At 34.3% G+C, this 22856-nt stretch overlaps 2 protein-coding genes across 2 annotated transcripts in view; both read left to right on the top strand.

Annotated features, from left to right (window-relative positions):
- The window catches only part of LOC127864275 (uncharacterized), a 254509-nt gene that overhangs the window by 95884 nt on the left and 135769 nt on the right, over positions 1–22856 (top strand). The gene's annotated exons all lie outside the window — the stretch shown is intronic.
- The window catches only part of LOC127865097 (midasin-like), a gene marked incomplete at its 3' end in the record, with an annotated part of 61253 nt that overhangs the window by 6569 nt on the left and 31828 nt on the right, over positions 1–22856 (top strand). The window contains exon 2 of the mRNA XM_052404998.1: positions 7860–8126. Within this exon, the coding sequence (XP_052260958.1) occupies positions 7860–8126 (267 nt within the window). The remainder of the gene's footprint in view (positions 1–7859; positions 8127–22856) is intronic.

The following is a 22856-nucleotide window of genomic DNA, read 5'->3' as shown; positions in this document are numbered from 1 at the left end:
ATAACAGGCAAATACTGTTGACTTCAAAACTCTATGCAATCTAATAAAATCATCGCATGTAATAATGCATTTTTTATTTATTTTTTGTTTAATCTTAAATGTATTTTAGTGTTACAAGTTGCTTTTGAGTTTCAGAACAAAAGTGTTAGTTGTTTATTGTGTGTTTAAAGTTCTTTTACATGTTATTTAGCTATTCCAATGATGTAGTATAGATTTGACAATAACTTTGACAAACTGAAAAATGATTTTTAGTAATAAAAAAATAAAATGGTAAAATTCTTCATGGATAAAAAATAACTACAAGCTAACAAGTACACTACGCTTCAATGCAAATCTTTCAATTAAATTATCAGTCTGTAAGAAGGTCCCTATGTACAGGCAAAACAGTTGTGTGTACTTTCTATATGTTTGATGATGCCATACTGCATCAATCATTTTTTATAATTGACGGAATTTTAATATTGTCTACTGAATTGTTTAAAAAATAAATGCCTATGTCAATAAAAATAAAAACTGACTTAATAAGTAAATTAAAAACTTGTCTTCTAATTCACAAAAAATAATTCTACATTCTCGACCCATCGGTATATTTGAAAGGTCTGCATACACTGTTCCAACTTGAAATAAACATCTTTTGAAATAACAATAAAACCTTACATCCTAAGAACATTCACGTTATTATCAACACATAACACGTGCTCATTGGATTTAAAAACATGTTTGTTGCGTCCTGATACTCAAACATTTCTATTCAGTGTGATTAAAAACATATCTTTACTCAATATCTCTTTTGAACATTTTGTTTTTATTGTATGAACTCAATTTAAATCAAAATTCGCCCTAATATATATAACTTTATCGTCAGTGCTTGTTCACGCGCAAAAATAATAATCGTCTTTCTACCAATTTATTCTCATACATACGATGGCGAATGCGTAGACGTAGACGTAGACGATTGTCTAAACACAAATAAATTCAAATTATAACAATGTAATATTAAGCTATGTAAAATAAAAATAATTATTATTCTAACAACTCATTTAAATTACATTTACACAAAACACGCACGTTACATTTTTGAAAAGATTTAATAATTTCAAATCAACCTAAATGATGATGTTATTTCAGGAATTCAATACGAATTAAAACAATATCTCACGTGTACGTTATTTTTAGGAAAGTTTTCATCATGTTGTGGGCTAAATATAAAATTGCACCTCATATTAGCCGTTATGTTTTTATAAGACAGAGTAATTAAGGGTTTATTTGAGACTCGTTCCGAATTTCCTCCTAAATTGGATGTTTGCTCAAAAGAGACTTCATTTAAACGAAAAATTCTATTAAACGGAAGCCCACACGTACTTACACGGGACGATACTGGAAGCCCGTGCATGAGGTCCAGTTTTCCAGTTTTTTTTATATTTTATTTGTGTGTGTGTGTTAAGAATCGGTTTACATAAAGCACCAGCTCGTGAACACACTAAACATAAGCTTTGAAACAGAAAATGTTAACCGAGCAACATGCTAACAAACCGCATAGGAAATCGGACAATAAATAACGATTTGGTATAGTTGTGTATTTGTAGCATATATCCTTTAGAGTACTTACATCATAATGCCGTTGCATTAAATCGGTATGCTGCGTATTCCGCACGTCCCAAACTTTTTTGAAAACGGCCATTTCAATTGCGCCGCGCTGTGGGTAAACGGGGCTTAATGCATGTGCGTAAAGTTTCGTTCTAGATAATCCCGCACAGGCTAATCACAGACCGACTGCACAGGCTAATCTGGGACGTCGCTTTTCGCACTTGAATCAAGACCAGTTTTTCCAGAGCGAGGCAAAATTCAACATACACCGATTTTAAGATGAATAGCAGGTATCACTGAACATGAGTATATACGATGTAAATACACGACAAATGTGGCGTAATAAACAGTCACCATTTAATTAAACATACCTATACATGTATTATACTATTAAAGGGGCATTTTCACGTTTTGGTTATTTGACAAATTACAAAAAATGGTTGCAGATACGCAAATGTTCGTTGTAGTTATGATATTTGTGAGGAAACTGTAATACTGAACATTTTACATGCTCTAAAAATTCATTATTTGCATCTTTTGACGATTTACAAACATGAAAATAATAAAGCGTTGCAACGCGAAACGATTTACTGATTTGGATAGTTCTGTTGTTGTCGTTATATTATGTGACACTACGAGGATTGCTATATGAAGTATAAAATACATCATTCATTTTATGAGCACTAAGCCTTAGACTTTTACTCCTGGTGTCAGTGGTTCGAGCTCTGTTGAGGGTTACTTTTTCTTTTTTTAAAATTTTATTCTTGTTTTTTATTGCAGCTTTTTAGATCCAATGTTTAAATTGATCAATATAAAGCATTTAATGATTAACTTTAATACATGCCAAAATCTGTGAAAAGATCCCTTTAAATATCATTTCAGTTGAGACCGACTCAACTTGCCGTCTCGACGTAAAAATTATTACTTGTTAAAGATGTAAGCAACGTTCCAATCGTGATGGTTACAATACACTAAATGATCGCTTCATGCAGGGCTGTACTCTCTAAAAAAATATCATAGTTGACAGGAAGGAATGTTTTACAATTTTTTACCATTATTCGGGTGTTATCTTGCGGAGATAATGGTAGGGCATAAATAGGTGTTCACTACTGAATCCCTGAAATATGATACACTTGAAGACTAAAGTAAACCATTGCACTAGAAAAGGTTACATTCCACTAAGAAACGGCCGAAAAAAAAGTTGCAAAAACAGTCGATTTTGATTTGTGTCAAGTTCTTTCTTGCATTGTACATGACATATCTTTTTTATTGCATTAATCAATTCCGCTTAGAATGGCCTTTAAGAAAAGGTATGGTTATGGGGGTCTCTATGTGCAAAATGTTGCATTTATTTTCGCTCAAAGTTGTCGCTTTTACATTGAATTATATAGGAAAACTATTTAGTGTATTATGACCTAAACGCAAAACCAGGCCTAGTCACAAAGGCACTGTATTAACAGAAAATCATCATTTTTTTAGTGGGATATGACGCGTTTTGGCAAATTTCACGGAATAAATGCGTTTGTTTCACGAATTTAAGGAGCATTGTGAGTTTTTAAGAAAAAATACGTTTTCAGAGGAAAATAAGAAAAAAAAACGTACAAAAACTCGCCTTGAGCATCTCAAATCGCAACAATTTGTGCTGAAAGAGCTCATGAACACGTTTGAATAGTTGTTTACTTCTTTTTCTACATAGCTTGTAACAATATTCCAATATTTTGACCGATTGTAATTATTTAGGGTAATCGTTTTACGCATGAACGCCCGTTATAAATCAAAGCTCCGAACGCGAAAGCCACATGGCTTATCAGGCGTTATAATAAAATGCATTTTCAAGCATTTCTACGTGAAAGATCGGTCTGAAAATTGGCATGCACATAGAAAATAGGTTTATAAGTATCGAGAAGTGCTTATTTTCCGCGATGTTAACAGTAAACGTTGTCTTATAGGTTACAATACACTAAATGATCGCTTCATGCAGGGCTGTACTCTCTAAAAAAAATATCATAGTTGACAGGAAGGCATGTTTTACACTTTTTACCATTATTCGGGTGTTATCTTGCGGAGATAATGGTAGGGCATGAATAGGTGTTCACTACTGAATCCCTGAAATATTATACACTTGAAGACTATAGTAAACCATTGCACTAGAAAAGGTTACATTCCACTAAGAAACGGCCGAAAAAAAAGTTGCAAAAACAGTCGATTTTGATTTGTGTCAAGTTCTTTCTTGCATTGTACATGACATATCTTTTTTATTGCATAAATCAATTCCGCTTAGAATGGCCTTTAAGAAAAGGTATGGTTATGGGGGTCTCTATGTGCAAAATGTTGCATTTATTTTCGCTCAAAGTTGTCGCTTTTATATTGAATTATATAGGAAAACTATTTAGTGTATTATGACCTGATACATGGGCTATCTCGGATTCCTCCGTAAATTTATGAAATAAATCGTCTGCTGATCCAGAGTGGCAACGTTCTTCAAAAGGAGGTTAATTTATAACCTTTTGCGGGAAATCATCTACCAATCTTACAATCAAATAAACAGTTTCAAGATGAAAAGGTAACATTCTCTTACTTTTCTAATTGATAAAACTACTAGTGGGTTGCTTCAGAACACAAATAGGCGTTCAATTGGCTGACGCCTTCGAATACGTTTAATTTATGCTTGAGGTATTTAACACTAAATCAAATGCCAATGCTGCCATAGAGACCCATAATGTGCCATAGAGACACATAATGAAACCGGCCAAATGTTATAGCATTTTTTCCTTTCTTTGCTTTATTTTGGATTTTGCAAGCCTAGTTTTAATTTAAATATGAACATGGCTTCTTTTGGACATTGGAATAAAAATATATGTATTGCAACTTCTAAGAAAATGTCATTTACCCGACCTCAAACACCCCCAGGTTTTTGCAGTGAGATTTCAACAAAAGCACAATACTTAAGGGGTGTTGCTGCAGTTTTGCTGATTTTTTTTCCACCAAATAGATTTTGTTAACAATTTATACGGGCAAAAGCCCGAAAGGCATTGACCGTTTATTTGTATCAATTTTCTGAAACACAGAAAGACATTACCTTATAGGCTATCAAGTCAAATAATTCCTGCCATCATCTATTTTCGCAATGGAAAATCAAAGACCGCTGGAGCAACATAGGCACTTCGACAAACGCTACATGACACGTAGATGCATTCCTCAAGAAAAAATACATCATGGTAGTGATTATTGTGTAGCGAATCGTACTCTGTTATTGTATTATATGTTTTTCAACACCAAATGCGATTTTTTGTTTTTCTTCCTGTTTTCCTGTTTCCCGGCCTAACACAGTTACAGGAATGACCAATTACCAAAGACTGCTATACTAAATTTCGCGTTCACTTCTTCCAACCGTAATGTTCAGAAATATAACCCGTCTAAAATGTATTGCCTAAATCCCGACGCAATTAATCAAATAAGATTAGTCTCGAATTTATTTTATTCGTTCAATTCTGCACCTTATTTTTATTATTATCCTCATCAAATTATAAAAATATATATTTAAAAAACCTTCTTTGTTAAAATAATTAACCCCAGCATTGTTTAGAGGTCTTAAATTTAAAGGGAGGTCACCACTGCGAAAATATCAATACTGAAATCCAGCATCCGGTGTGTATTCCCTAATTCCGGTCGCGAGCGGTGCATTTTTGGTATTCATCTGCAGCAGATACCGTAGGTTTCCACGTATAGCGCGCTCCCGTGTATAGCGCGCAGGCTGCTTTTTAAATGCAAAAATGGAGAAAAAAGTATTTAAAGACAATAAAACCATCAAATCGGACCGAAAATGGCCGCCATTTTACTATTACACAATCCAATAATCTGGGTCAATGGAAAGCTTAATTAAGCATTCAAAATAGTATTCGTCATTATGATTAGAAGCATGGGTTGCATAGCACTATACTTTTCTGACAATTTTGTAATTTTCTAGCAAAAGATTAACAGTCCACGTGCATTTCATGAAAAACATGAGAAAATAACAATTAGGGTACATCGTGTGATTTTTCCTCGGGGAAAGCATTACCGGTAAATTTGAATGTCTTATGGGAGACAGGGATACAGTTGTTGAGGTACACCACTGTTGAACATTCATTATTTATACACACAAAATGCAATTGCATATCTTCACGTTCTCAAGTGTCAATTAGTGTCTCAAATGTTGATTAGCGTCTTAACAAGTCGTGGCACATATTACTCAATATCATCTGCCAATTACGAAGTGCAAAATGACCCCCTTTCACACCTACCGTTACCCGCAAAAAAGACCTCATTCGCACCTACCCTTGCCTGTTCTCCGGAATGTCTACAACAATCCCCATCGGAATTCATCAATAAAGAAGTGTAAAAACACAAACAAAGAAATGTCCGCAAGTTTATTCAAACACATTTATTTTTGACCAAAACTTCTTCTACCGCATTCATATCTACCAGTAGCGACTTCTTGTTGTTTCGACAATGGCCCCTCAGTCTGTACGATTATAGGGTGGTAGTTTTCTTGAAAAAAAACATAGCGACCATTTTGATTATTTACGATTACACAACATATTTTTTACCAATTTAGCAGCCAGGATAGCGTTGCATCAATGTATAGCCCGCACCAGCTTTTTAATTTGAATTTTGGAGGTAAAACACTGCGCGCTATACGTGGAAACCTACGGTATTGAGGGAAGAACTGTCCCGTTGAGAGCTCCTGGTCTTGGTATATTTTATTTAAAAAAAATGGTTTATTTATGAATTATAATTGAGAACTAAGTAACAACAACCAACTTAAATATAAATTATATGTTATTATACATTATTTATCCCGTTAATGTTTGGTAACTGTTTGGTTTCCGTTGGGAATTTCCTACACAGTAATGTGCTGGACGGTCGTGATACTCCGCTCCGCATGATCAATAAATACTCACAATATGCTGAATAATTTTAATTTTTAAAAGGTAACAATTGAATCTTCTTCAAAATTGTATATAATCTATTTCACTGCATTAAATACTTGAAACTTCTATGTGTTTTTTTTTTGCCATTCTGATATTTTTATTCAGTTTGTCCTCAATTAAAAAAGAGATTATAAACATTTATTATGAATAAATCTGAAGGAAAAGCGGCTCAAGAGACAAGTGTTTTGATTGGCTGTTCAGAAAATGTGTACGTCGAAGTACAAACATGTATGTCGAAGTACAAATTGTACTTTGACATACAAATATATACTTCGAAGTATATTTTATATTTGTATGTCAACATACAATTATTGTACATTTCTCTTTTTACCTTGTAGGTCTTCTTGACTTTCAACCCAAATGGTATGCCATAGTATGTCTTTAGGGTTATATTAAGAATGCTCCCACTTAAGGGATCAATACAGAGACCTCCCAGTGACTAAGCCAGTTAGCAGACACCCCATCCACTATACCACAGACACCGAACCAGCTTTAAATTCCTGTGGATAGAAAACAAAAAATATATAAGATGCTAGATCTTTAAGCTAGGAACATGTAACTCGTTTTAAGATTGATTTTTTTGGATGCATTACTTAATTATTGCAACAATTATAATATTTTGAACACAATTATGTCCATATATTTATTAAAAATACATGGTTATCAAAAAAACTTAAAAAGCTTTTGCCCGTAAATTAGGTAGCACCTATAATCATATTATTCAAGTACTATATACAAATACTATATGAAACATGAAATAAAAATATAGTGTCACCAGCCTTGTTTTGATTTATTCACCATTTTATAACATGTACTTTTTCATTTAAACTGGAAAATCTCTAATTGACTCAAACTAATTAATAACCTATGAAATAGACAACATATAGTCCCTTTCGGTAACATGATTTCTCTTCCTTGAAAAGTATACACAAGAGTTGCCGTTACTTTTTCGTCTACTTCCGGTGAGCAAAATTATTAAAGATGGCTTCTAAATTGAAAGCGATGGACAACATTGATAAAGATTTCGATGTAATCAAAGCTAATTGTGCTCAGTTACAACAACATTTACGTCAGCACGAGTTGCCTGTATCTGGATCGAAGAAAGAACTGATAGAAAGGGTAAATGGTAGTTTTGAAATCGGGAAGTAACCGTTGGGAGTTCTGCGTTTGCAGGATGAAAATTGGCTACAGAACGAGCGAGAAGCAGATTATTGACCCCTTTAGGTGAGAAGTTACCAGAAGTGAAATCGATTACAAGTGGATGGAGCAGTGATGTAAATCTCATTCCCTATTTGTCAGACAATGATTTGTATAATTACCTTGTGCTCAATAATCAGAGGACTTATGATGGCAAGCCAATTGGTGCCAAACGACAGTTGAAGGCAAAAGTGTTTTATTCAGATGGACATGTACATTCTGTTATGTTCCATGAAATAAACAGGACCATTATGCATGGTTATGTCCATCCCCACACAGAAGGAGAACAAAAAAGGACTACTGTTCTTGGGCTTGTTTGTCCAAAGTCACTGGAAATGTTCATGCTGCTGGGTGTGATTGTGAAGCTGGGTATGTATTGCTTTTTCTAATGATTTTCTATAAATTACATGCAGTTTCAACTCTTGACCAGTGTTTCTGGGCATAATTTGATTAAAAATACAATAATTTTCATACCCGACATAATGTGTACCTTAAAATGAAATAAAATAATTAGGGTAAATAAAAAATAGGGTAGGTAGCCTGGACCGGTCTCAGTTTGTTTCGCCCTTGGTTGTTTCGCCCTTATTTAATTGTTATGTAATATTATGGTTTTGCAAATGATTCTTTCTTACTATTTGTTTATTATATATGAGAAATTAAGATTATTGTATTATTACAAATGTGATGATTGCGCAATTATCCGTTTTATTTTAATTGCAATTAATAAACGGAATATAATGATACATTATGTTACAAACTAAGTATTACCATTAATTAGTTTGGCAGAGGTATGATGCGTTGATTTGCCAATTAAAATAATGTCGGGACCAATTACAATTATCAAACAAACTTAGATCAGAAGACGTGTGATCAGATGATTGGCTAATTACTAGCACAGAATCATTTAAAGAAGATATTATAGAGGCATTATATTGTTTTTATAAACTTTAAGCCAGTTTGCATCTTTAGATCTCAAGATTTTCGCCCTATAGTGTTGTATGTAGTTTGTGTGTTTAAAAACTAGGGCGAAACAACCCAGGAATTAGTGCAAAACAACCCAGGGCGAGTGCGAATTAGGGCGAAACAACTCAGGGGCGAACGGGAATTAGGGCGAAACGACCCAGATTCGTCTGGACCAGACATATTTTTTAGTTTGGCCTCAAAGAAAATGAAATAAGATTACTTTAATTTGTTGACATTTTGTTTTTGCAGTGGATTGCTTAAGCATGACATAAAGAAGCAATATCTTCCATTATATATCACAGTCACTATACCATATTTGTATGAAAATAAAACATACATTTTTGTAAATAATTATAATTTGACAGAATAATAAAATGTTAACATATTATTTAAGTTGTTTGTAAGTAGTTTTCTATGAAAAGTAAGGAAAGCCAAAGTTGCAAAACATTGTCAATATTATTTTAGCTTACATAAGGTAATTATGCCCCCCTTAGAAGAAGAGGGGGTATATTGCTTTGCACATGTCTGTCGGTCGGTCCGTCCGTCCATCAGGTGGTTTCCGGATGATAACTCAAGAACGCTTGGGCCTAGGATCATGAAACTTCATAGGTACACTGATCATAACTCGCAGATGACCCCTATTGATTTTGAGGTCACTAGGTCAAAGGTCAAGGTCACAGTTACCCGAAATAGTAAAATGTTTTCCGGATGATAACTCAAGAACGCATACGCCTAGGATCACGAAACTTCATAGGTAGATTGATCATGACTCGCAAATGACCCCTAAAGATTTTGAGGTCACTAGGTCAAAGGTCAAGGTCACGGTGACCCGAAATAGTAAAATGGTTTCCGGATGATAACTCAAGAGCACATATGCCCAGGATCATAAAACTTCATCAATAGATAGATCATGACTCACAGATGACCCCTATTGATTTTCAGGTCACTAGGTCAAAGGTCAAGGTCACGGTGACCCGAAATAGTAAAATGGTTTTCGGATGATAACTCAAGAACGCATATGCCTAGGATCATGAAACTTCATGGGTAGATTGATCATGACTCGCAGATGACCACTATTGATTTTGAGGTCACTAGGTCAAAGGTCAAGGTCACGGTGACCCGAAATAGTTAAAAGGTTTCTGGATGATAACTCAAGAACGCTAATGCCTAGGATCATGGAACTTCATAGGTACATTGATCATGACTCACAGATGACCCATATTGATTTTCAGGTCACTAGGTCAAAGGTCACGGTGACCCGAAACAGTAAAATTGTTTCCGGATGATAACTCAAGAACGCTTTTGCCTAGGATCATGACACTTCATAGGTACATTGATCATGACTCGCAGATGACCCCTATCGATTTTCAGGTCACTAGGTCAAAGGTCAAGGTCACAGTGACAAAAAACGTATTCACACAATGGCTGCTACTACAACGGACAGCCCATATGGGGGGCATGCATGTTTTGCAAACAGCCCTTGTTATTATAATGGCTGCTGAAAATGTGTTTGCCTTATAGCTTTTCAGTGATCAATAAAAACGTTGTTGTCTTGTTTAATTTAAAATTATTCATTTTGTATTTTCAGTGAAGGGGAGGCATGCAATCATATTGCAGCTCTCATGTATGGTCTCATCAACATTACAGAGAAAAAGAAAGAAGGGACTAATGCTTCAACATCAAAACAATGTCTATGGAATCAACCAAGGTCCAGAAAACTGAGTCCAAAAAAGGCAAGTGAACTTATCTTCAAGAAACAGAAATTCAATGACAAGAATAACAACACAATATTTCCAAATGTAAGGACTTCCTCATGTGCTGATTCGCCATCGATAAGTGTTGAACCAGTTGACATATTAAGGTTTGGCAATAAACTTAAACAGTGTAATCCTCATGCTGGATTTCTACTTACACATGAACATACCATTGACAAATTTAAACAACCATCCAACAGGGCTAAGGAAAACCTGGGATTACCAGAACCTCCTTTCATGTTTAGAGATTGTGTAGACATGTCAAGTGAGAATTGTCAAAAAGTGTTTGATGATTATTTTGAAAAATTAAGTGTGACATCTGAGGAGGCTGAACAAATTCAAATGAAAACAGAAAAACAGTCAAAAAGTTTAAATTAGTTTGAAGCAAGGAAAGACAGAATAACATCTTCTAATTTTGGACAAATTGTGTCTAGAAAAGAACTTCAAGCGTCGAAATCTTTAATGAACTCTGTGTTGGGATACACATCCTTCACGTCTGAAAATGTTCGTTGGGGAATTTCACATGAGCCAGCTGCACGAAGATTTTATTTAAAAGACTTAAGGGAATGTCATCCTGGACTTACTGTTAGTGAATGTGGTTTTGTGGTGTCAACTAAATATCCGCACCTTGGTGAAGTCCTGATGGTCTGGTGTCTTGCTCCCATTGTGAAGAAAAAAATGGATTTCTTAAAATAAAATGTCCATATAAATACAGAAATGTAACTGAAATGGCTGCAAAGGACAAAGACTTTTTTTGTTATCTCAAAAATGGTGTGATTAGATTAAAAAAAAGTCATATTTATTATTGCCAAGTGCAAGGACAGATGGCAGTCTGTAGAAAGTGGTGTGATTTTTATATTTGGTCTCTGGTGGGAAGGTCTGTTGAAAGAATTGAATTTGACAAAGAAAAATGGGAAACAATGGAGGAAAGATTGACTTTGTTTTTTAAGGTTAATATCACCCCAGAGATATTCAGCAGAAGAATTCAACGTGGGGTTCAAACTGATGAATAATATGCTTGGTTAAACTACAATGCTGTGTGACAAAGTTTGATCATTAACAAATACCGAACTTAAAATCCATAATATAATACTCCTCCAATATTACATTAAAGGTTTACAAATGTGCATTAAACCAGATTATTGTTCGTTTCTTACTCCTACAAATGCAAGAACGGTGAAGTTTTGAGACATTTATATAACCATTTACAAACCTGTTACAATACTTTTATTTAATAATGTTTTGTAAACAATGATCTATAAAAAATAATTACAGCATTATATTTATAATCACTTTATGCCACAGGTGCTTGTTGAGTGGAATCCCATGATATTTATAAACCGGGAAACCCTATTTGATGCAAAAGGACGGCATATTGATTTCATTATTTTAGATTAAAATAATGGTTTTCAGCTACTTGCACCCATTTAACATGTACAATGAACAATTAAGGCAACATGATTTTTGTTTTATTCATTTACATTTTCTAAACTTATTATCCACTACCTCTGGGTAAGGAGCTTTAAATTCCAAAACCAAATTTTATTAACATGAAATTCTTTTTACCTTACAGTGTATATGTTAATTTATGTCCCAATCCTACTTCACAAAGCTCAAATCACACATTTAAAAATATGTGGTAGATTTAAAGTTATCTGGAGTATATGATGTAAATATGTTGTAATAATTTTAGAAAGCATTTCCTTCCAGTGACAAAGTTCATGCTTGGGATACATGTAGCTCAAAATCTCTTTCAGTTTGCAACATGACATAAATGTGCCTCAATCTATCAGGATTGAACCTGATACTGCAGCGCTAGACTGGCTGGTGCAGTATCGACTCATCTGTGGGGGCACAATACATTATGACTGTAAATATCTAAATATCTTTTTTTAGCTGGAAACTATGTTTCTATACTTCAGGAGTATGATGTAAATATTCCATAGCTATTTATTAAAGAAGTGCTGTTCATATGTTATAATTATGTACCAGAAAAAAACTTAGTGCACTGCATGATGACTTTTTATATCTTAGTGTAGTAAAATATTGTTATTTAAATGACATAATGATAATGGTGCTTTATAACGATGCATTTTCTTCCGAAGATCACCATATACTTTTCTTTATTGTAATGCTTGAAAAAAATGATCTCTCTAAGTAAAAGGCATATGATTTAAATATCTTTCCTTGTTATTTTATTAATATGGTAATAATAATTTTTTTTACCAAACGCAAATAATGTCTTTAATTCAAATGTGAAATGGATTTTCTTCTTTTGCAACAAAATAGTTTTAACTCTTTACCACTTAGATACGCATTTTTACATGAAATGAAATTGAAGGCCTTTCTTACTAGATTCTAGATTTAAAGGCTTCATTTCCCACCATGAGACACTGATGAGCAGCAAACATAATAAAACCTGAACAGCCTGCAAGTTACTCGCGGGCTGTTCAGGTTTTATGCAGGTTGCAAAAGCTGTTTTTCTCTTTACTTCTAAGGGTTAACTGGTGAAAGATTAAGGATAATAGTTTTGAAATTTTGAAGTTCTAAGTAGATCATTTTACTATTTAACAAAAAAAAAATTAGCTAAATTAATATATTTTAACTTTAATAATATCTAACTGATCTAGATATATCAGATATACACTGTATTATACAGTCATGTAATCTACACGTATTTAATTAAGAAATGAATGTTTTCAAGCTGTTAACAATCATAGTTTTGTTGTACATTTTATATATCTTGTTGCTATTCACTGTTCTTGTTCATTAATAAAGTTGACCAATGTGACTTGCTTTATTGTTTAATTTTCTAACTTTGCTACTTATTGAGTTTCAGCCCACCAATAAGGAAAGATGATTTTAGCTAACCCCGGGGTACCGCTTTACAAAGCTATTTATGCAATTCGTAGACTTAGGCACATATTTTAAATTCAGTATAGTTTTTTTAATTCGTGCTATATTAAAATTTGATTTGTTTGAAAAGAAATTCATAAAACAATGTTACATTCTAAGTAAAAAATTAATTTGCATCAATCTGAAATAAATGAAATTCAATTATTTTAAAATATGTGCGTAAGTCTAAGACTTGCAAAAGGACACAAACTAGTGAAATTTAGTTCACCAAATTTATTTTAATATATATACATGCATTATGAAACAGAACTTCCATTTAAAGAACTTCCATTTGACAGAAATATTGAATATACATTAAAACCCACTTGTTCACATTAATTCTATTCAATTATATTTGCGTGCTCTGAGAAAACTGGGCATAATGCATGTGTTTAAAGTGTCGTCCCAGATTAGCCTGTGCAGTCCGCACAGGCTAATCCGGAACGACACTTTCCGCCTAAATTGGATTTTCGTTAAGAAGAGATATCATTTAAATGAAAAATTCCATAAAAGCTGAAATTGTCGTCCCTGATTGGCCTATGCGGACTGCACAGGCTAATCTGGGATGACACTTAATGCACAAGCATTATGCCCAGTTTTCTCAGAACACGACACATATACTCTACATAATAAGGAAAGCATTCTATGACAAGTAATGGTATAAATTATAGAATACATGGATGATTAAATATATGGAAATTATAATATTTGACATTTTGATCATAACAATGGTATAATTTCCATGTATTTTATATTAGTTTGCAATTTCAAAATACTTATGTAGGCTTTGAAAAAAAATCTAAAAAAAAATAATAAAAAATAAGTACTATTCAATTATCTAGGCAAGCTTGTTCAACAATATTAAGCTGCACTCTTTTAGTGATAATTGTATCTTGTGTGGTATTTAAGCCATCCCGTCACAGGGGTGTGATTTTTCCTCCTTTTAGCTGATTTCCTCCCTTACACCCCTACGTCTTCATCAAGAACAAGATGTGGCTGTAAGTTTGAAAGTCCTCTACAAAGTTTTAATATTTTGCCTAGTCGTTTTGATAAATTTATTGGAATTACTCCTTGCAAAATCCTGAAAGTCTTTATGCGTGCCATAGCCATTTCAACATGTATTCGCAGATTTGCAATTCTTCGCGTTTCCTCTACTTGTCTTCTTGTAAATCGCTTCATTTTAAGTGGCGGGATAATTAAATGCATACCCCTCTCGCATACATGCCATACGTCCCGATCTCGGCGGGACAGTCCCACTTTTGGGCCCTTTGTCCCGCCATGAGACAATTTGTCCCGACATTCGTAAAAAACGATATAAGGTGTATAGGTTCCCAATAAAATTCGCTATTCAAGCTCTGTTTCGCTAACACTTAACACCGCTAATCCCTTTATTGCCCCCCAATTAACAATCCGATTCTACTTATCGTGTGTACCAGTGTTGTTTATGACACCTTATCAGCGATTTATCGGCTAATTATTGATTTCATCAGGCATTCACACCATGGTGGTCTTCCAGATAGTGGTCGCTTATTGCTATCGATAGTTTTATAATATTGAAATAAATGTTGAAAATGTGTTTATTTTGTATTTGTTTGAAACGGTTTACAAAACAATTGTTTTGTAAAATTAACGCTACGTCATAAATGAGTCTTTTACATTAAATGTTTAGTTCCAATATAGCGGGATATTCCGAATGTGCAATATACCAAAATCGCAACAAACAGTCCAATAAGTGATACCCATCCTGTCTAGTGTAATTGTAATAAAAACAACGAGGTGCTATGCATGACAGTTTGACCCTACTCCAATTAAGCTAAATACAACGAGGTGCTATGCATGACAGTTTGACCCTTCTCCAATTAAGCCGCGACAATTGACAAGTAACAAACTGCGCATGGACACATGCTTAAAAAAACATCGCAACAAACAGTAATCTTGTCTTGTGTTATTGTAATAAAAACAACGTGTTGTTATTCATGACAGTTTGACACTACCCCAATACAGCGCCTGACAATTCACAATTCAGTTTAATCTGTGTATATAGGAAGAAAACAAAATACGGAAATGTGTACGGCCGCGCATTCCGTGTGTAACTGATGTAACTGTTTGGTAGATAGTGTACTGTAACCCGTACTTTCAGTCAATTGGATAGCCTCCCCTGCGTTAATGTTTGCCATTGAAATTAATATAATGAGTATTGTTGTCTTAATGTTCTAGATTTTGTACTCTTAAACAGATGAATATTATCTTCGTTGTTTGCTATTGTCTTATTTAATAAAACTGTTCTTGTTATGTTTTAGATTTCATGCTTCATATCAGATGTTTTATGTCTTGAATAAAAGTATCAAGAGTTTTTGTTAGTACTATACTGACTATAGTAAAGGTGGAATGATAGATCGTTTTAGGTGTCCTGCTTTTTGGTCAAATGTCCCGACAATTTTTTATGGAATGTCCCGCTTTGGACCTAAAAAATTATGGCATGTATGCCCTCTCGGTAGTAAAGTCGGCAATGAGAAAACCTTTGTCAGCCATAATAGCGTCACCTCTATCAACCAAATCAAGGATTCCACAGGACCTTGTAAGTTGTTTGTCACTAATACTACCTGCCAACAAATCTGACACAAATGTAATATAACACCAGATGGGCTTATACCAACTAATGTTTTATATGTCATGTGTGATTTGTAATGAGAGTACATTAGAGATTTGTTTATTAAAGACTGTGGATTTTCAGTAAAGATCTCAGTACAATCAATTATTACTCGTGTACGTGGATAAACAGTACAAAACTTTGCAGGCATTGTCATGTCTATAACATTTCTTGTAGGCCATGTCAGCAAAAATTCCAATTTAATACTTAGGTAATCTATCCATTTATTGATAATGACAGAGCAGGTTGATGTTGACACTTGAAATCAGAAAGCTAAGTCTTCAACAAGTAATCCAAGTCGCAAGCGCATGAGAACAAGGACAAATTCATCAATCATTCAAAGTTGCCCAGGTCTTTCTTTTTTATTTCCTGTTGATTGTCTTTGTGTAGCTCTTTCGGCATCTTCCATTTCATCAAATTAAGCATGAAAAGTTCCACCATTGGGTAAGCCAGTATAAAACATAATTTTTTTGTAATTTTTACACGCATCTTCAATTGTGATATCCGGTAGCTTGCACTGAATCCCTATGGATACTAAAGTCTTTTGTACACAGACATCCGACGGCTCTGTCTGAATTAATTTTGACAAACAGGTTGTTGCACATGTCTGAGTACTTATTTCTGAAAAAGGTCTAGCATAAAAAATGTCTGGCTTATCATAAGACATGTAAAGGATTACATAATTTGTCTGTTCACATTTATTTACATTATGAACCGTTGACTTGACAGGTTCACAATAATCATGCAATTGAATAGATCCTTCTAAATAGTTGCAGGAAAATAAATACGGTGCGTTTTCCCCTTGCTCTTCATCGTGCAGATCATACATATCCGTGACTTGTGAGTGATCTTGTTCCCCAGTGAATTGATCACACCCACTTTCATCAAAACAAGATTCCAACACCTGAAAATAGACAATATGAAATGGAAATTAATTTCCTTGAATTTGATTCAACATACATTGTTTTTGGTAATTAATGACTCGCCCCTTTACTGACTCTCCCCATAACAAGCTTTGTAACGATTTATCCCACGTATATAACAACTGGACCCGCATATATAACGACTCACCCTATCAATAGAAAATGTTAAAGATCGCTGTATTCATGGCAAGATAAACATATGTAGTTGATGAATAAAAATATGGCATTGTGCATAACATTATATCCATTGTACTTCTTTTATTTATTTCAATGTAACTGGTTCAAGATATCATGTAAATATTAAATTCTACAACAAAAATGGAAAGGCCTGTTTTTTAAATTCAAGGTCTTTCAAAAACTGAAAAATGTAACCAGATGCATTTATCTTTTGCACTTTTAGTTTTATTTATGTAAGTCAACCACGCTCGCCTCTTTAGTGAATTGCTTAATTTTACATTACATAATTTTTAACATAATTAATCACAAACCTTTGTTTTTATGTCCCCCACTCTAGTAGTGGGGGACATATTGTTTTATGTCCCCCACTATAGTAGTGGGGGACATACTGTTTTTGCCCTGTCTGTTGGTCTGTTGGTCTGTCTGTTTGCGCCAACTTTAACATTTGGCAATAACTTTTGCTATATTGAAGATAGCAACTTCATATTTGGCATGCATGTGTATCTCATAAAGCTGCACATTTTGAGTGGTGAAAGGTCAAGATAAAGGTCATCCTTCAAGGTCAGAGGTCAAATATATGTGGCCAAAATCGCTCATTTCATGAATACTTTTGCAATATTGAAGATAGCAACTTGATATTTGGCATGCATGTGTATCTCATGGAGCTGCACATTTTGAGTGGTGAAAGGTGAAGGTCAAGGTCATCCTTCAAGGTCAGAGGTCAAATATATGTGGCCCAAATCACTTATTTTATAAATACTTTTGCAATATTGAAGATAGCAACTTGATATTTGGCACGCATGTGCATCTCATGGAGCTGCACATCTTAAGTGGTGAAAGGTCAAGGTCAAGGTCATCCTTCAAGGTCAGAGGTCAAATATATGTGGCCCAAATCGCTTATTTTATGAATACTTTTACAATATTGAAGATAGCAACTTGATATTTGGCATGCATGTGTATCTCATGGAGCTGCACATTTTGAGTGGTGAAAGGTCACGGTCAAGGTCATTTTTTCACAATGTCAAGGTCATCCTACAAGGTCAAACATCATATAGGGGGACATTGTGTTTCACAAACACATCTTGTTTTTAAACGTTTTTCTCGGTCTTGAATGGTGAATACACCAGGCACAGGGTTGTTTTTGTTGTAAAGGCCATCAACAAAGTGTGCCGAACAAAGACGATCATTCTTCTCGTTCAGTGAAAATTGTGGGCTGACATTTTTTAAACGTTTTATCCAAGCCCTTTTCAATTTTTCATCCAATGGAAATCTACTTAGAGTAATTAAGCGTCCATCCACTAATTTTCCTCTGTAATTGCTACATATACAGCAGTAATGTCTCTTTTTTTCCGTTGACTTAGGAAATCGTGTCGTGTTATCGTTGTCCGCCATATTTAATTTGCTCTCCAGTCACGGTCGCGCGTTCCTCGTTAGAGAGTATTTAAGGGCGATAACTTTACCGATAAATTAAAGCCTTTCCGAAAAGGACTATAGATGTTATATCAGATGAGATACATAAAATACCATTTAGTTAAACAACACAATGCAAAAAAAAATGGAGAACCTAAGTTACATTAAAAAAAAAATAATAATTTTGTTAATTTTTATGTCACCCCAAAAAACATCAATTTTTTGCTATTTTTAACACCAAAATGTGATTTAAAAAAAAATCTGTCAAAGGAAATAATCACAAAAAGGCTTGGATGCAAATGCTAAATGGCATTTTAAACATAGCAGACTAGAAACTGGTTAGAAATAAGCACTTCTGTCTACCATGGAGGGATACATTATTATTTAGTATATTGGAACCTTGAGCTTTACTTAAGAACTTTTTACAGGTAGAAGGCTAACTCAAATATTGTTGCTCCAATTCATGGTTGAGAAAGAATCAAAGCTAAAGCATTTAATGAACATCAATTTAAGCAAGGTTTTTTGCACTCATGTCAAAAGTTGAAAAAAACCTCAAAATTGGGTAAACATATTGATGTTAATAATACTCTGCCATGGAAGACACAAGCCCCTAATTTACTGCGCCCACAATTTTTTAATGGGTGATTTTATGTCCTATTTTCATTACTTAAAGGGTATTGTTCACAGTTCACATTGAATTTCACGTTTTGTATTTTTATGCCCCCTTTCGAAGAAAAGGGAGTATATATTTTTTGTACTGTCCGTCTGTAAGTCTGTCAGTCTGTCAGTCTGTCTGTCACCCTTTTTGTGTCCGCTCTCTATTTCAAATATACTTTTCATCTGATCTTTACCAAACTTGGTCAGAAGTTGTATCAGACAATATCTAGGTCAAGTTCGAATATGGGTCATGCCGGGTCAAAAACTAGGTCACGGGGTCACTTAGTGCATTTCAAGGATTTAGCATGGTAAAAGGTCCACTTTTCTCAGAAAGTATCAATGCTATTGCATTCAAACTTGGTACACTTACTTCCTATCCTGAGGGGACTGGACAGGCAAAGTTAGATAACTCTGGCATGCATTTTGACAGAATTATGTGCCCTTTTTATACTTAGAAAATTGAAAATTTTGGTTAAGTTTTGTGTTTAGGTCCACTTTTCTCAGAAAGTATCAATGCTATTGCATTCAAACTTGGTACACTTACTTACTATCATGAGGGGACTGGGCAGGCAAAGTTAGATAACTCTGGCATGCATTTTGACAGAATTATGTGCCCTTTTTATACTTAGAAAATTGAAAATTTTGGTTAAGTTTTGTGTTTAGGTCCATTTTATTCCGTAAGTATCAAAGCTATTGCTTTCATACTTGCAACACTTACTAACTATCATAAGGGGACTGTGCAGGCAAAGTTATGTAACTCTGACTGGCATTTTGACAGAATTATGTGCCCTTTTTATACTTAGAAAATTGAAAATGTGTTTAAGTTTTGTGTTTAGGTCCACTTTATTCCTACAGTATCAAAGCTATTGCTTTCATACTTGCAACACTTATTAACTATCATAAGGGGACTGTGCAGGCAAAGTTATGTAACTCTGACTGGCATTTGGACGGAATTATGGGCCCTTTATACTTAGAAAATTGAAAATTTGGTTAAGTCTTGTGTTTTGGTCCACTTTACCCCTAAAGTATCATAAACATTGCTTTCATACTTGGAACACTTGCAAACTATCATAAGGGTACAGTAAAAGGACAAGTTGCATAGCTCTGGTTGTCATTTTTACGCAATTATGGACCTTTTTTGACTTAGTAACTTTGAATATATGGTTAAATTTTGTGTTTAGATCCACTTTACTTCTTAAGTATCAAGGCTATTGCTTTCAAACTTCAAATTCTTTCATGCTATCATGAGGTTACTGTACCTGGCAAGTTGAATTTTACCTTGACCTTTGAATGACCTTGACTCTCAAGGTCAAATTATTAAATTTGGCTAAAATTGCCATAACTTCTTTATTTATGACTAGATTTGATCGATACTTTGACAAAACTACTCGTACCTGACATACCACATTATAGACTCCACCCAAACCATCCCCCGTGCCCTCCACCCCCCCCCCCCCCCCCGAATCCCCCCCCCTAATTTTTTTTATTTTTTTTTTAATCATCTCACAAATGACCATCACACCCTCACACTATACCCCCCCACCCCAGCCCCCCCCCCAATTTTTTTTTAAACGGTTAAAAACAATTATTTTTTATTTTATTTTATGTTTGAAATACCGTCCAACCATCGCACCCAAGAATCTCCCCTCCCCCAACCAAAATCCCCCCCCCTAATTTTTTTTTTTAAGATCATCTCACAAATGACCACCACACCCTCACACTATACCCCCCACCCACCCCACCCACCCCCATCTTTTTTTTTTAAACGGTTAAAAACACAAATCACAAAAATTTATTTTTATTATTTTATGTTTGAAATACCGTCCAACCATCGCACCCAAGAATCCCCCCCCCATTTCCGCATTTTTGGAAGATAATGTAATAAATGTCCACACCCCCACACTATACACCCCTCTTCACTCCACCCCTCCCTCTTTTGTGATTGAAAATGAGAGTCCCTTCACCTTTAAAAAGAAAATAGATGAGCGGTCTGCACCCGCAAGGCGGTGCTCTTGTTGATTTTGTTGTTATTCTTGGATTTAAATATAAATAAACAAGCACATTTGTTAAATTGATGTCACCCGCCAAATTCTGTAAACGCCAAATTCTGTAAGCAACTACTGCTTTAGATTCATACATTGATACACTTAAATAAAGGTTTAATGAAATCCAAAAAGCAGTTAAAATACCAATATAAACATGTATTTATATTCAAAAAGTGGCCATAACTCCATTATTGACCAATTGTTTGAGTGACAATTTGACCTTTACCATCCTCTTATCAATATGTACTCTCATTCCAAGTTTGAATGAAATCTGCACAAGCAGTTCCAAGATTTCGCTCCAGACACAATAGTGTGATTATTTTCAAGTAAAAAGGGCCATTACTCTGTTATTTGCACATGGATTGCAACAGCATTTTACACACAGCATTCTATAATGATATATACTCTAATATCAAGTTTCCATGAAATCGGTTCAAGCAATTCTGATATATTGTTCCGGACGGACAATGCTAAATTTATATCCGTCCACCTATGGCGGTGGATAATAACATAAAGAAAAGAGAAGCTTTTTCTTCAACTTTTATTGATTATTATATCTTACAACAAAACATTACTGCAAGAATGTGAAGGGAACAAACTATAATAATAACATATTAGATCAACACCATGACTGTATAAGAGAATATGCATAATTTAAAACCCAAACATAATAAAATATAACATTTAACTGCATCATGATTGAAGATGTGAAGATATTGATACTTTATTGCATAATTATGTAAATCATCACAAAATAATCATTAATCTACAAAATGAAATCCAAATGTACTGTTTTATTAATCATTATTAAATTATAAATGTTATTGAAACTTCATCTTGTCATTATAAAGGCTACAGTGTATGTCTAAATTAAAGTCAATTGTGGTCAAAAACTAGAAAACCTAGTAATGTCTTCAACAATTGGTAACCAATTTTTAGCTCGACTATAATATATGAAATATATATAGTGGAGCTATCCTACTCACCCCGGCGTCGGCGTGAGCGTCTGCGTGAGTGTCTGCGTTAGTGTTAGGGTCTGAGTTAGCGTGCAAATGTTTAAGTTTTCGTACTACCCCAAATATTTTCTTTGTCCGTTGACTTATTGCTTTCATATTTTGCATACCGGTACTTGTTAACCAACTTGACCCCAACCTATAAACAATAGCAGACAACTCTATCAAGCATTTTGTCATAATTATGGCCCCTTTTCCACTTAGAAAATGCAGCAAATGTTAAAGTTTTCGTACTACCCCATTTATTTTCATTGTCCCTTGACATATTGCTTTCATATTTTGCGTACTTGTTTAACAACATCACCCCAACCTATAAACAAGAGCAGACAACTCTATCAAGCATTTTGTCATAATAATGGCCCCTTTTATACTTAGAATGCATATTATTGATAAAACTATATTAAAGTTTGCGTACTACCCCAAATATTTCCTATATCCTTTGACATATTGCTTTTATATATTGCATACTTGTTTACCAACATGACCCCAACCTATAAACAAGAGCAGTCCACTGTATCAAGCATTTTGACATAATTATGGCCCCTTTTACACTTAAGATAATTGAACATTTTGCTTCAATTGCCATAAGTTCTTTATTTATGATCACATTTT

This window comes from Dreissena polymorpha, chromosome 1, assembly GCF_020536995.1.
Source record: "Dreissena polymorpha isolate Duluth1 chromosome 1, UMN_Dpol_1.0, whole genome shotgun sequence".
Lineage (NCBI taxonomy): Eukaryota > Metazoa > Mollusca > Bivalvia > Myida > Dreissenidae > Dreissena > Dreissena polymorpha.
The sequence above is the reverse complement of the archived record's forward strand: the minus strand, read 5'-3'. Positions and strand labels throughout refer to the sequence as shown.